This window comes from Miscanthus floridulus, chromosome 7, assembly GCF_019320115.1.
Source record: "Miscanthus floridulus cultivar M001 chromosome 7, ASM1932011v1, whole genome shotgun sequence".
In the NCBI taxonomy this organism is placed as follows: Eukaryota; Viridiplantae; Streptophyta; class Magnoliopsida; order Poales; family Poaceae; genus Miscanthus; species Miscanthus floridulus.
The window spans coordinates 59,912,862-59,928,491 of NC_089586.1; the positions used below are offsets into that span (position 1 = coordinate 59,912,862).

A 15,630-nucleotide genomic window follows, 5' to 3' on the forward strand; every position below is an offset into this window, starting at 1 on the left:
AACTAGATTTTAGATTGCATTCCTTGTGTATCACTCCCTACCAAGCTCCATATACAAGCCATCGTAATCGGTACTCTCTGGTCTTGTATTCGCCTAGCCATCACTTTCGTTACCACCACATGCTGTTTTTTTTCTGTAACCCGCAGGGACTTCATAAGAGCTTCGGTTGGTACGAGAGGTGAGGTTGTGAGAGCTCCACATATTATCCTATACCACATATAAGCTTGCTATTTTGTATATATATTAACCATGATAGGTCGAAGATATACCAAGCTTCCTTTCTATGGAAGTACTGATCCGGAGGAATTTCTTGATTGGCAAGAGCAAATGGAGATTGAACTTGAAGTCCAAGAATTTTCTGAAACCAAGAAGATATCACGAGCCATACTTGAATTTGAAGATTATGCTCTTGATTGGTGGAAACAATATCCACATAAGCGTCTCATCAAGAATTGGGAAGATTTGAAGAACGCCATGAGAAAGGAATTTGTTTCAAGAAAATATGGGCTGATTTTGCTTCGTCGTTTGGAGAATGTGAAGCAAGGAACTAAATCTGTCCAAGTATATTATGACAAGCTATATTCGTCCATGCATCGAGCCAATATTGTTGATGGCATCGATACAATGAGCTACTTCAAGAGAGGCCTTAATCCTAATATTGCTGCTGCTGTTGAGGGGAAATATTTTAGAGGCATGCAAGATCTTTTGAGTTGTGCAATTAGAGAAGAGAAGAAAATTATGAAGGTGCAGCAAGACAAGATCACAGGGTGCACTAATTTGTGCAAAGACAGATGTGCTAAGCTGCAGCCCAATGTATCCTCTGTTGCTAGAGAGAAGCAAGCATCAACTGCATGCAAGAAGAGAGGACGTGTTGTTCCAAAAGTTTCTTCAGTTGATTCTAGTGCTAAAAGAAGTGAACACCAGCAATGCAACTCCAAGAAGAACTCTATTGAGCAGCAAGAAGACAACATTGTGCCTCAAGTTGATAAGAGAAAAGATGAGGTGTGTAACGTTACTGTGGATCATAATGTTACACCAACTCCTAAGAGAGTTGCTATCCCAAAGTGTCAGTTACAATATGAAATTGTGAAGGAAGAAGTTACAAATATTCTCATCACTGGTTCTCTCAGTTCTGAGCAAGATCAAGAAGAAAATTCTCCTACACATACCAAAGAAGGTGAGCTAGAAGAAACCATTATGCAAGTTGTGGAAGATGATCAATTGAGTTGTGATACTAGAGAACGTACTTCTCTTTCCAAGGTTGATCCTTTGAGAGTTCAATTGTAGGAAATTGTTGTAGTTTCACAGCATGCAAATCTGAAAATTATTTAGCAAGAAGTACCATCACAATGCACTGAACACAAGTGTTGGAGATCTCAGATATGTTGAGTCTTGTTCTAGTGCTAAATGTGGTGAAGTTACATGTTCTGACACCATCCAGAATTTTTCTGTGCAACGCGATGAAAATTCAGAGCAAAAATGTGATGAAGAGATTGAGAACACTTCAAATTTTGAAGGACCATCTAATCTGAACATGATGGCTACCCATATCTTCAGTTTGCAAGATGAATGTGAGAAGAAAAATGCTACTATTGTGTCACCTAGTGCGAGTGACAAATCTGTCCAAGATGAAGTTCATCATGCTCCAACAAAACTGCGGTTACAAACTAATGTTGTTCCAAGCATGAACATAATGCAAAGATGTGTGGTACCATTCAGCTACAATATGTGATGAATTATTGGACAGTGGTGCTAAAACTTTGTGCTCCAACATGCCACTTAAAACTCAGATTGAAGGCAAGATTTATAAAGATGAATCCACTTCAACCAATGCAAATTCAATGTCTTTTGAGAAGTCAAAAGATGGTTGTTGTGCTTTGACTATTGCTGTCACAATGCCACTGGAAGAGACCATGAATGATGGCGCCTATTCGTATGGTGCTCCACAAGCCGACAAAGTGATTGTGCATCAATACCCATGTGAGAATGAGAGCCACATAGCCGAATTGAGTGAGAGTGAAAATAAAAGTGAGTTGTGTGATTCCACTAAATGTGAGGCTAAGAGCATCAACAAAAGGAGTGTGAGGGATACACCACACAAAAAGAGAGAGCTTCATTGCAAAACATGTGAGGATGATTTAAACATTAACCCACTAATGTCTACTCTTAGTGTTGTTTCTTAAAATATGCAGGTGTACAAGGAAAATGAGGAAGAGATTGATGCTCATAACTCCACCATACTTGATGAGAGAAGTGAAAAGGTACTCAATGTTGATAACCAATTCATTGCTGCCCCAAGTTTGAATCATGGCAACGATGGAGGTAAAAATTCAGAAATACATTTTATTGTACATACACCCTCATCAAACCTGAAAGGTAATAATCTACATATGAATCTTTATAATGCCATGAATGTTTCACTCCCATCATTTGATATGATTGATCTCCCTATGATGAAACATGATAACATGAATAAAATAAGTGGTTTGGAAGAAATTTTTGTGCTACCATTTTCAAAGCTAATATCAGGTTCACAAACATTGAGAAACTATTTCTCTCACCAGAAAAAAAATAATGTGCATATGAATTACGAAGAATGCAATAAACAATCTTCAATAAGTGATCTTAGCAATTGGCACATACATCCACCCTCTAGTTTGTTTAAGCTGATTTCAGGTGAACAAAAGTCGAGGACGACTTTTCTTGAAGTGAGGGAGGATGATATGACCATGCCAAGGACATCAACACTCATTCTTAATCCTAAGCATCCATTCAAGGTGAAAGCTAAACTTGATTCTAAATCCTTTTGGTTTCCACCTACAAGACTACTACTTGGTTTATATGATTATAGATTCAAACACCTTGCTGTGATGGAAGAAGTAGATGGTAACAGAGACAAAGCATTTAGCCCTGTTGGCCTAGCACAGTTATTGGGCTTAGACGGATTAGAGTCGAGGACGACTCCTTTTCAAGGGGAGGAGGATGATATGACCACGCCATCACCAATTCAAGTTGCACCAAGTCCAACCCGAACATCACCTACAGCTACACCATATCACGTCTTTAAGGGACCAATTACACGTAGTCGAGCAAAGAAACTACAACAAGAGGTGAACACGCTACTTTATGAAGTTCAATTTAATATTAATGAGAATTATATACTGCCTAAGTCGTGCACGTTGTTGTTGCTCCTAGTTCACTAAAGAGTATGGCAAGAACACACAAGGTGATGACCATAGAGAAGAATCACACTCGAACCAGACCAGTCCTGCAGAGCAGTCAGAAAGAAATATTCATAACTTTTGATTTTCAGAAGCTATGAAGATGAATGAGCACATTTTGGAAAGCTTATTGAGTCTACTTTCTAATGATGCTAATGCCGAGCAGTTCTGAGCAGTAACTAATGAAATCCGACCAGCTTAGTGCATACTGGTCAGACCGCTCGAAACTGACAATACTGTCAAGAAGAAAATATCATAACTTTTTATTCCCGAAGGCTATGGAGGTCCATGAGGACTTTTTGGAAAGCTTGTGAAGTCTAGTTTCTATTGCATCAAGGCTGACTAGAGCCGGCCAGTTTTAGTGCAGATCCGACCAGCTTTAGTGCAGACTGCTCAGAGGATTAACATTCTTCTCGAGACATGATATTGGTACAACTTCTCATATTAAACTGTACCATTCTACAATGTTTCGTGGTGCATGCTATATATGGTGTGAAACCTTATCAAGTTAGCTTTCCAACGCAACCAACAGCACGTCATTTGGATTTTCCAAGATGGAGTTATTGCCAAAACACTGAAGACTGCGCAGAAGACCAACAGCCACGCGGAAACTACTCAGAAACTCATTTCGTGGAAGCTTGTTCACATAGCCTACCCTTTCTTTTCCTTTTTGTGTTTATACCTATCTAGGAGGGCTGTTCCTAGTATAAATATCCATGTACTCCTAAGCAAAAGAAAGACTTTTGATAATCGAAATACAGAACCCCCTTTGTTCAGCTGTGTGCTAACAAATATTGAGAGTGATCTCTACCCCTTTGCTCTTGTGATTTCCTTCGCGGGATTTACAGAAGAGGCGGCTTCATCCGCTCCCAATTGGTGCTCCTACTCCCTTCAAGGTTTGCCTTGATTGATTGTAGGTTGTGTTGGTTGGTTCTTTGAGAGTGTGGTTTGGCGAATCCTCGATTCAGGTTGCCGGTTAAAGACGGTGGTTGGCTTCAAGTTTTATTTGCCAGGTTGCACTAGTTATCGCTGCCTGCAGCAAGTTATCCGGCTGTTCTTCAGCTAGTTATCTAGTGATTGATCCTACATCGTGAAGATCGGGACCTCGCATCGTATCACCCTGCGAAGGTTAGGGCTGGTGAACAGGTCAATATTGGGTTCATCGGTGCCACAAGCAATGGAAAAATACCTCAAGCCACTATGGCTCGCATCTCCTAGCACATGCTTCCTAGAGTTGCCTCTAGTCTCGTCATCATCAGTAAGCAATTTCACAACCTTCATGCAAAATATGAATGCAGGCAATGGCGAGGCATTGCACCAACTTCAATCGAGCAAGACTCAACCTCTCGCTCCTCATTGCCACCTTCACCCTGCAACCCAAGCTCCAAAGAACCACAATGATGGGGATTCTTAGAATCTTCAATCCTCACATCCTCTTCATCATCTCAATCATCATCATCAACACCATCAGATTCACTATCCTCACTAGAAGAATGAGAGTCATCTCCTTTCTCATCCCAGAACCCTCGCTCACTTCCTCCTCCTCTTCTTCATCTTCATCTTCCTCGTCAGAAATCACTTGTAGAATAGGTAGGTTAGCGAGGGTTGGCATCATCCATGTAGGATGGGCTCCTCCAACCATGGCCGGTAGCGGTGTGGGAGCAACCATCGACTCAGACTTCGAAGCAATAGCCGGAGAGCCAACCGTAGAGGCGGCCACCTTTGCTGCTATGACCCTCGCAACCTTTGGCACAATTAGAACGCCCCTGACCATGATGCCCTCGCTTCGACAAACCCACTAGTCTTACCACTCGTTGCTAACCTCTTCCTCTTCTTGCCACCCTTAGCTTCCATCGATTCCACTTGGGGCCAATCCGGATAAGTCAAGCAAAGCAAATCAAAGGCTCAATTGACGCAATGGCGATCAGCTAGAGTAGCCCTTATTGCCTTGGTCTCCATGTTCCCAAGAGCACCAATGAGGTCCTTTGTGGCTTTGGCAACTTTCTTGTAAACAACATTAACCCGCAGCCACCAAAGAGCCGCTCCTCTAAAGCACCCTCGACTAAGCCTGCTTCACATCGATCCCAAGCCCCTTCAGTCCATGAGCCTGGTACCTCTCATCATCCTTGACAGTTGAACCACTGACTGGCTAGCCCTCAGAGGCAACACCTTTGTGCAAACAAACTCCTCAACCAAGTCTCGCGCACAGTAGTGATGCGATAGAACCCTAAGAGCATCCATGGCAGTGACACAACTATCAGTCATAATAGCATCTAAAGTCATGTTATCAAGCCTCAATAGCTTCCCACATACGCTAGGCTCTCCCTCTAATCTCATATAAAACCAGATCTCAATCTAGGGCAAGGCCCACTTGTTCTTCTACACCTAAACTGGAACCTCCACACCATGACGATAAACAAAAGTATAAACCCCAAACTGCCCTAAGAACAGTTTGTCCATCAACATCCATCTTTTGAGGTTGAGGCTGAACCTGGTGGAGACGAAATAAACCCTTGAGATCTGCCTCAACCCCTTGAGACTTACACCCCCATACATAAATACTCAGCTTCACAAAACTTTAAGGATTCAATTGATAAAACATGAGGTTGAACCATTTCAGAACCTGGTATGAACATGCCATCAAGCAAGATGTTACAACCTACAAGTCAAGCTACACCAACTCAAGTCTCACCTACATCGACCAATTACATGTAGTCGAGCAAAGAAGCTACAACAAGAGGTGAACATGTTACTTTGTGAGATTCATTTTAACATTAATGAGAATTATATACTACCTAAGTCGTGTACATTACAATTGCTTAGGTTCACCAAGGAGGATGACAAGGACACACCAAGAGAGGATTACATAGAAGAGCCATGCTCGGGCTAGCCTAGCATGACAGAACCATCAAGAAGAATCAGTCATAACTTTTTATTTTCAAAAGCTATGAAGGCCCATGAGGACTTGTTGGAAAGATTGTCAAGTCTAATTTGAAGCCTAAGTGGTCTCAACTGATTTTGACTTTCCAATGTTGAGATACGATTGCATTAGTCAAGACTTGGTCAGTAGGTCAACTAGTTTGCATAATGTTCAACTTCCCATGCAAAACTGTATCATTCTACATTATTTCATGGTGCATGCTGCATATGGTGTGAAAGATTAAGTTAACTTTCCAACAGCATCCAATGGCACGTCATTTGGAAGTTCCAAGGTGGAGTTATTGCCAAAACACTGAAGACTACGTAGAAGACCAACAGCCACGCGGGATCTCTCCAGGAATTCATTTGGTGGAACCCCTTTCACATAGTCTATCTTATCTTTTTCATTTCAGTGTTTTCACCTATCTAGGAGGGCTTGTTCCTAGTATAAATACTACATTGCCTCATAGCAGTCTCAAACTTTTGATAATCAAAATACAGAACCCCTTTGTTCAGTTGTGTGCTCACAAACTCCTAGAGAGTGATCTCTACCCCTTTGCTCTTGTGATTTCCTTCGCGGGATTACAATAGCAGCGGCTTCATCCACTCCCAATTGGTGCTCCTACTCCCTTCGAGGTTTCCTCGATTGATTGTAGGCTGTGTTGGTTGGTATCCTTGAGAGTGTGGTTGGGCGAATCCTCAATTCAGGTTGCCCATTAAAGACGGTGGTTGGCTTTCGAGTTTTATTTGTCAGGTTGCACTAGTTATTCGCTACTTGCAGCAAGTTATCTTCGCTTCCTTGAAGCTAGTTATCTAGTGATTGATCCTACAGTCGTGAAGATCAGGACCCCGTGATGTATCATCTGGTATCAAAGCTTTCGTATTCTTTTCCCTTAGCTACATATATTTTGTTTCATCCTATCCACCAAAAAGCCTAAAAATTGCTTTAGCCCTTTGTTTCAATCTATTATTTTAGTGAGTTTTATTAAGTTTCAGTCCATTAGAGTCTTTGTTTTAGTTGCTGAATCATTATCCTTTGCAGTGTCCTTTGAGCCTCTTTTATATATCTAAAAATCTCCACAAAAAAATCTATAGCCTATATCATGTTTCATGTTAACTTTGATCCTATCAAGCTATAGCTACTAGTTGTGTTTTTGTTTCTATCATAAGTGTGCAAGTGTTATCTCCAGTCAGTTGTGTTAAGTTCTATAAAAAAGTGTGTCAAAAAAGAAGAAGAAAGAAAAGTGCAAAAAAATATAGTTGAGAAAAGTTGAGAAAGAAAAGCTGAAGATCAGCTAGCTTGTTTGAAGTGCACAATTGCTGTAAGTTTCACATCAAGTTGTGCAACCAGTTTGCTATTTGTGTTTGGTGCAAAATTTTGGTTGGGTATGATAGCAACACTTGCATCCCAATCATACTCCTTGCTTGCATCAACTCTGAAATTTCTTTGCACGTGTGTGTGATCGATTTACATCTCATTCATATCTTGTGGTCAACACTACGTAGGGAACTTGTAGTTTGGATTGTTATTTAACTTTACAACAACTAGAATTCAGATTGCATTCCTTGTGTATCACTCCCCACCAAGCTCCACATAAAAGCCATCGTAATCGGTACTCTGGTCTTGTATTCGCCTCGCTACCACTTTCGGTTACCACCACACACTTTGCTTTTCAGTACCCCATAGGGAATTCAAAAGAGCTTTGGTTGGTAAGAAATGTGAGATTGAGAGAGCTACCAAATGTTTTCCATTCCACAAATACCTATTGTTCATATTTAGCTAACCTTACAGGAAGATGGGTGGAGTTGAGATAGAAGATTGTGTTACTATGGCACAATTCAATGAACTAAAGCAAAGCATGGAAGATAAGCAAGATAGGTTGACACAAGATTTTTAGGCCTTTATGGCTGAAATCAAAGGACGCCGCCAACCTCATGATGGTGCAAGCAACCATGGTGAAGATGGAGAAGATTGTGATGGAAGAGCTGCTGCTAGAAGAGCAAGAGAACAAGGAGGAACCGAGGTGCCACACATGGTAGAGGAAGAGGTCGAGGTCGAAGAAATGATGACAATGATGAATCTGAAGATGAGGATGATGATAATCATTCTCAATATCACTTTGGTCACCGACATCGAAGAGGAGGCAACCATGAGGAGAGGTTTGGAAAACTTAAGTTTACCATGCCAAAATTTGATGGAGGGTCTGATCCCGAAGCTTATTTCACATGGGAGTTGAAGGTGGATAAGATCTTTTGTTTGCATAATTATTTAGAGTAGAAGAAGTTGGCAATGGCATCCCTTGAGTTTGATGGATATGCTCTAATTTGGTGAGAGCAACTTCTCTGTGATCAGTGAAGAAGATGGATCAAATCCAATTGCAACTTGGGAAGAAATGAAGATAGAAATGAGAATTCGTTTTGTACTGAAGCACTATCGGCGTGATCTTTTTGATAAGTTGCAGAATCTAAAGCATGGAAGTTTCTCTATTGAAGAGTATTATAAAGAGATGGAGAAGGCTATGATTAGAGCCATTGTGTATGAAAATGAAGAGCAAACTATTGCATGTTTCATGGCTGTGTTACATTGCAATATTCAGCACATTGTTGAATTTCAGTCCGTACAAACATCTTATTGATTTGGTACATCAAGCCACCAAAGCTGAACGCCAATTGCAGCAAGATATTAAGAGTGTAACACCCTCAGTGTTATACCCTAAACAAACTACTAAATCGTGTCATGAGCATCATGTTTATGTGATAATGCATATGATAGAGTGTGTAGATGAATTTCTTGTAACCTAAAATGAATAATAAAAATGTTAAATGAAAATTGATTCAATAGCTCATGTTATGTCAAGTGGGGTTGAAAACCAATTTTTATTGAGCAAAAATATTATATAACCTGTGTGTGACACCTAAATAAAGTTTGAAGTACAAACTTTGTAGGTGACTAATGTAACTTTTGCCTTCGGAAAATAATATTGCTAGCTAGTATTTCTAATAGCTTAGAAATGGAGCTTGAAATAAAATCCAACTCAAGACTTAGAAAAAAAATTAAGTTTGAAAACAGTGTGACAATGGCATGTGGGTGAATTAATTTTGGAAAAATTAGCTAAAGGTCAGTTCTATGTTTTTGTTCCATATGGTAATCTCATGTACCCTCTTCATCACTGATGATTGGGGTATGGTGAAGTTCAAGAACCAGGTTGGTGGTTCCCGCAAGTGGTGAGCCTTAGGAGAAAATTTTTGGATGAAGCTCACAACTCCAAGTTATCCATTCACCCTGGAAGCAACAAGATGTATCATGATTTGCGGTACTTGTATTGGTGGCCAAATATGAAGCAGGACATTACTAAATACATCTCAGAATATGACGTTTGTGGAAGGGTTAAGGCAGATCATCTGTGTACGCCTGGTTTTCTACAGCCTTTGCCTATCCCTATTTGGAAATGGGAGGATATTTCCATGTATTTTGTTGTGGGTTTGCCTCGCACTAGCAAAGGGGTATGATTCTCTTTGGATCATTGTGGATCGCCTCACCAAGTCTGCTCACTTTCTCCTGATGGATACAAGGTATTCAGCCAAAAAGTATGCCAAGTTGTATTTTGATCGGATTGTAACTTTGCATGGGGTTCCTCTTACCATTGTTTCGGATAGAGGCATCAGTTTTTGTCTCTCGCTTCTAGGAGCATCTCCAGAAGTGTCTCAGTACTCGTCTTCTTAGAAGCGTAGCTTATCATCCGCAAGCTGATGGTCAAATAGAAAGGGTCAACCAAGTACTTGAGGATATGTTGAGAGCTTGTGTCATTTTTTTCCTAGAAAAGTGGGACGAATGCTTGACTTTAGCGGAGTTTTCTTGTAACAATAGTTATCAAGAAAACATTCGAATGGCACCTTTCGAGGCTCTATATGGCAAGAAATATAGAACACCACTTAACCGGGTTGAAGTGGGAGATCGTGGTTATTTCGGACCTGATTTTATCAAAGAAGCTAGAGAGCAAGTCAGTGTTATTCAGAGTCATTTGAAAGCAGCTCAGAACCGTTAGAAAACTTATGCAGATAAGAGAAGAAGGCCTTTACAGTTTGAAGTTGGCGACTATGTGTATCTCAAGGTAATTATTTAAATCGAAATAAAAATTTATTTCTTATCCCTTTCCCACACTAGGCACACATAGGAAATCTCAGGGATGAGATTTTCTTTAAGGGGGGAGGAGCTATAACACCCTCGGTGTTACACCCTAAACAAACTACTAAATCATGTCATGAGCATCATGTTTATGTGATAATGCATATGATAGAGTGTGTAGATGAATTTCTTGTAACCTAAAATAAATAATAAAAATGTTAAATGAAAATTGATTAAGTAGCTCATGTTATGTCAAGTGGGGTTGAAAAACAATTTTTATTGAGCAAAAATATTATAGAACATGTGTGTGACACCTAAATAAAGTTTGTAGTGCAAACTTTGTTGGTGACAATGCAACTTTTGCCTTCAGAAAATAATATTGCTAGCAAGTATTTCTAATAACTTAGAAATGGACTTGAAATCAAATCTAGCTCTAGACTTAGAAAAATTTTTAAGTTTGAAAATATTGTGACAATCCCACTGTGGGTGAATTAATTTTGGAATATTTAGCTAAAGGTCAGTGCTATGTTTTTGTTCCGTTTGGTAATCTGACGTACCATCTTTAGCATGGTTTAGGTGGTTCAGCCTCAACTGTGTTAGATTAGTTTATCAACGCGCTTTAAAATTTGTGCACGGACACAGTCTCGGGCTGGTTGGCTGGGTGGGCGCAGTCACCACGCTCGGGAGCTCGACATCACCATGCTCAGCCGCACGCGTGCGGCCACGCGTTGGCCTGGCTGAGGCCATCCTTGGCCTGGCCAGTGGCCAGGCTGTAGCCTAGCGGTGCTAGCCACCGCGTTGCTGCCCCACCACTGCCACCGCGCTGCAGCCACCGTCGCTGCCGCCTTACCGAGCTGCTAGGGCTCAACCATTGTCCGCCTTTGGACATTTGCCGTGCGGTGCTACTACCAGCTGTGGCACTGTGCCGAATTGTTGTTGCTCGCCTCATCGCCACGCACACATGGGTTGCCCCTACTGCCTTGCGCCGCCTCACGACTCGATCGCACGCTGGCCAGCCCTCCTCTGCCATCCTCTACCCCAATTGTCACTTTGATCGAGTCCACGGTAAGCTCTTGATGCTCACATGTTAGCTAGTTAGGCCTGTAGCTACCCTAGTTCACCTAGAATAGTCATGCCGTCATTGTGGATGGTCGTGCGTTGTGCAGCCCTCACTAGTGAGCCTCGCCACTCCTTACCACCACCCAGCAAGGTAGTGTAGGTTGGAGATGGCGATCGACCCATTAGATGGGTCCATGTAGGTCCTAGGTGGCAGGCGTAGATGCCCAATGCCGCCGCTCACCGTGCCGTCATGCACAGGGTTGCCCGGGGGTGCGCGCGGAGAAATTAGGGAAAACTTAGGGGGTTAAATGAATTCGCCAGAGAGAGGATGAAATAGTGTTAGGACTTAGGTGTAATTTGGGAGAAGTCCGAGAGCTCTTTTATAGAAGCGCCAGTGCGCGCGTGGGCTCCCCTGCTGTGGGCCATCTCGCACATGGGCTGCACCTACGCGGGCCGCGCATTTGTGGGCCGCACGGTGGAATCCGTCTTTCTTTTTCTTAAGAAATTAGTAATAGCTTTCTATTTTAATTTCTGAGCTGATCTTTGGTAATTAATGTAAAATCATGTAGGTGTCCAAAAATTGTGAAACTAATTTTGTTAGGTTTCTAAAATTATTATCTATCTAGTTGGTATAGTTAGTTCATACATATCTGTGTTGGAACTAAGGGCTATTAAATCGTTTGAACAGTGTTTTATATTATTAGTGCAATTATTGTAGGAATTTTTGTGGTAAATTGGAGACAAGCTTTGATCCTGAAATTTTTACAGTAGCTTCATTGTATTATTATGTGCTTACTGTAATTTTTGCACCCCTAAGATAGCTTGTTTGTTAGGGTAACTAAATATCCGTTAAACCTTTAATATGAATAAGAGAAGAATATTGACTTATGAAATGAAGCACTTGTTAGGGTGAGCTTGACAATTGATTTGATAGAGGTGATGGTTAGCTTAATATTTTAGTTATTAGAGCTAGCTTGTTAGTATGTCATATGTGTCCTTATTTTAAGAGTTGTTGTTGCCTAAATACTAAGTTGTTGCATCATCAGTCATCACATGCATATAGAGAACGAGTCGGCGGAAATCATGACCACCGGCGATCACTAAGTTCGAGGAGATCGTCGAGGAGTAGCGAGGAGGAGATTCTCGTGAAGGAGGAGGTCCCAGAGCTGCCACTAACTAAGTCAGCTGACACCGCGTCTACCCAAGGCAAGCCCCGATGCATAACCTCTATTTTTCATATTCATGGTATATATATATATATATATATATATAATATATATATATATATGTGTGTGTGTGTGTGTGTGTGTGTGTGTGTGGTGTGTGTGTGTGTGTTGTGCATTTACGATGTAGGAGTTTTATGGAAACCACATGCATATATATATATATATATATATATATATATCTATCCTAAGAGCCTTACTAGTGTAGATTCGAGTATCTGCTATGCTTAGGCTGTAGGTAGCGTGGGTAACCTATCGTTACTCACAAGTAGGGAATATTATTATTCTCCTGATAAAATGATGGAAAGAAAATGGGGACTAGGCAGGGATAAGGAATGGGATATTAGTGGGTGTAACAAGTTGTGTCCCGCGACCAACGGAGCTTAGCTTGGTTACACTGTTTTTCCTGTCTGTGTCGATTGAGGACCATCCGTTGTTGTGGATGGTAGTCCGGTCACAGATTTATTATCCTAAGCACTTACTTGCTTATGGGAGTGGGAAGGCTTGTTGCGCTCTTGTCAGTGGGTTTCAGCTCTTTTCGGACCAACTGATTAGAGGCAAGAAAAGGTGGAGGTCTAAGCACCATACTGAGACCGGGTCTCAAGTGTGGGGGCTTGGAGTCCAAGTTTGGATAGGACCTAGACCCCTCGATAGGAGTGGAATTGGTTGGTCTCGTTTGTGCCTGGGGTACAAGTGGGGCATGTGTTTTGGGGTACCCAGCTAGGATACATTGGTTCATGAATCGCTAATTCCGTGAGATGGTACGACTTGGCTATGGTCTAGCACCGTAGTAAGAACTAGAAGATGAAAGGTGGTAAAATGGTTTTGATTGCTCAACTCTTGCTTGAAGGTAGAATAGGTGCTTACCTAGAATGGTTAGCTAATAAAGTAATCATGACTGCTAATAAAACTTGACCTTAAGGATGCACTATTAGTAATGCTTTTCTCAAACAAAAGAAAATAGCAAACCATATTGCCATAATATCTTTGAGAGTCGAGGAAAATATTCCCTCTAGTTGGGTAAGTCTTACGAGTACATTATATACTCAGGGTTTATTTTACCCTTGTTGTAGGTGTAGCTTGAGGAGTTAGCTCTTGTGTGGAGGATTCTTCTAGTGGGCACAGATGGATCCGTGTATCGTTTCCACTAGATGATTATTGCATTCCACTATTTAATTTTTGCACTCTGAACTCTGGCATTGTAATAAATAATTTCCAAGACTCTATGTTGTATGAAATAGACTAAGTATTATAAGCTTGTACTCATTATTGGATTCTAGATGTAAAACATGGATTGTTTCAAGTTCTCCCTTTAGGTGTGCTTGACGAAACTGCCCATTTTAGCCCATTTTTGGGGCGCTTCGTGTCTAGTGGAAGACGAGCACCTCCGAAAGTGTGTTATTCTAGGCGGTTCTACCATAGTTAGTGATGCCGTTTGGTTTGACTAATGCTCCTAGTACTTTCATGAGATTAATGAACCATGTCTTGAAAGCTTTCATTGGAAAATTTGTTGTTGTCTACTTTGATGATATCTTAATTTACAGCAAGTCTTTTGAGGAGCATGTGAATCACATTCGACTAAGTCTTTGATGAGCTTAGAAAGGAGAAAATTATTTGCTAATCTTGAGAAGTGCAGTTTTTGCACAGACCATGTTGTCTTTCTTGGCTTTGTTGTTTCAGGAAAAGGAATAGAAGTGGATGAAACCAAGGTGAAAGCCGTCAAGGATTGGCCAACTCCAATGAATGTAAGTCAAGTAAGAAGTTTTCATGGCCTTGCTAGTTTTTATAGAAGGTTTGTGAGAGACTTCACTACCATTGCTGCTCCATTGAATGAATTGACAAAGAAGGGGGTTAATTTTAAATGGGGAAACTCACAGGAAAATACTTTTCAAGAATTAAAGAAACGATTGACTGAAGCACCTATACTTGTTCTTCCTGATTTAACTAAAACTTTTGAAGTAGAATGTGATGCTAGTGGGATTGGGATAGGAATTTTAATGCAACAAGGAAAACTAGTAGCATATTTTAATGAAAAACTGGGAGGTGCTCAATTGAATTATTCTGTGTATAACAACAAATTATATGCTTTGGTGTGTATGCTTGAAACATGGCAGGGACTACTTATGGCCAAAAGAGTTTGTTATTCATTCCAATCATGAAGCTTTGAAGTATTTGAAAGGTCAAGCTAAGCTGAACCATCATCATGCCAAATGGGTTGAGTTCATCGAAACATTTCCATACATTGTGAAATACAAGAAAGGTAAGGACAATGTGGTTGCCGATGCTTTGTCTCAAAAAATTATGTTGTTGAACCAACTCGAGGTAGATGGTCCATTTCGTGTTCTTGAGAAGATCAATGATAATGCATACAAGATAGATCTTCCAGCAAGTTATGGCATGAGCAACACCTTCAATGTTGTTGACCTCTTACCATTCACAAGTTAAGACACTTTAGAGTCGAGGACAACTCCTTTTCAAGGGGGAGGATGATTTGACCACGCCATCAAGCAAGATGTTACAACCTCCAAGTCAAGCTACACCAACTCAAGTCTCACCTACATCGACACTAGCCCAAGTCAATGATGGACCGATTACATGTAGTCGAGCAAAGAAGCTACAACAAGAGGTGAACACGCTACTTTGTGAGATTCATTTTAACATTAATGAGAATTATATACTGCCTAAGTCATGTACATTGCTATTGCTTAGGTTCACCAAGGAGGAGGATAAGGACACACCAAGAGAGGATTACATAGAAGAGCCACGCTCGGGCCAGCCCACCATGACAGAACCATCAAGAAGAATCAGTCATAACTTTTTATTTTCAAAAGCTATGAAGGCCCGTGAGGACTTGTTGGAAAGCTTGTCAAGTCTAGTTTCAAGCCTAAAGTGGTCTCAACTGATTTTGACTTTCCAATGTTGAGATAATTTGCCTGGGATCTTCAAACTCCTGCTCTTACATGAGTGCCCTAGGTATTTATAGGCCATACCTAGAGGCACGGTAAATTTACATTAGGGCTAGGCTCAACGAGGCAACTGCTGCATAACGGCCAAGGGTACCATGGTAATCTCCCTCCCTTGG

The 15,630-nt window shown here is 41.0% G+C and overlaps 1 protein-coding gene across 1 annotated transcript; it reads left to right on the top strand.

The window, feature by feature from the left end:
* Positions 1-249: 249 nt before the first annotated feature.
* On the top strand, positions 250-14,993 carry LOC136465568 (uncharacterized). Its single transcript, XM_066464247.1, has 6 exons — positions 250-1,177; positions 1,473-1,708; positions 1,791-1,958; positions 2,193-2,322; positions 14,229-14,340; positions 14,663-14,993. Exons 1-6 carry the CDS (start codon positions 250-252, stop codon positions 14,991-14,993), a joined length of 1,905 nt encoding a protein of 634 aa, XP_066320344.1.
* Positions 14,994-15,630: the final 637 nt, after the last annotated feature.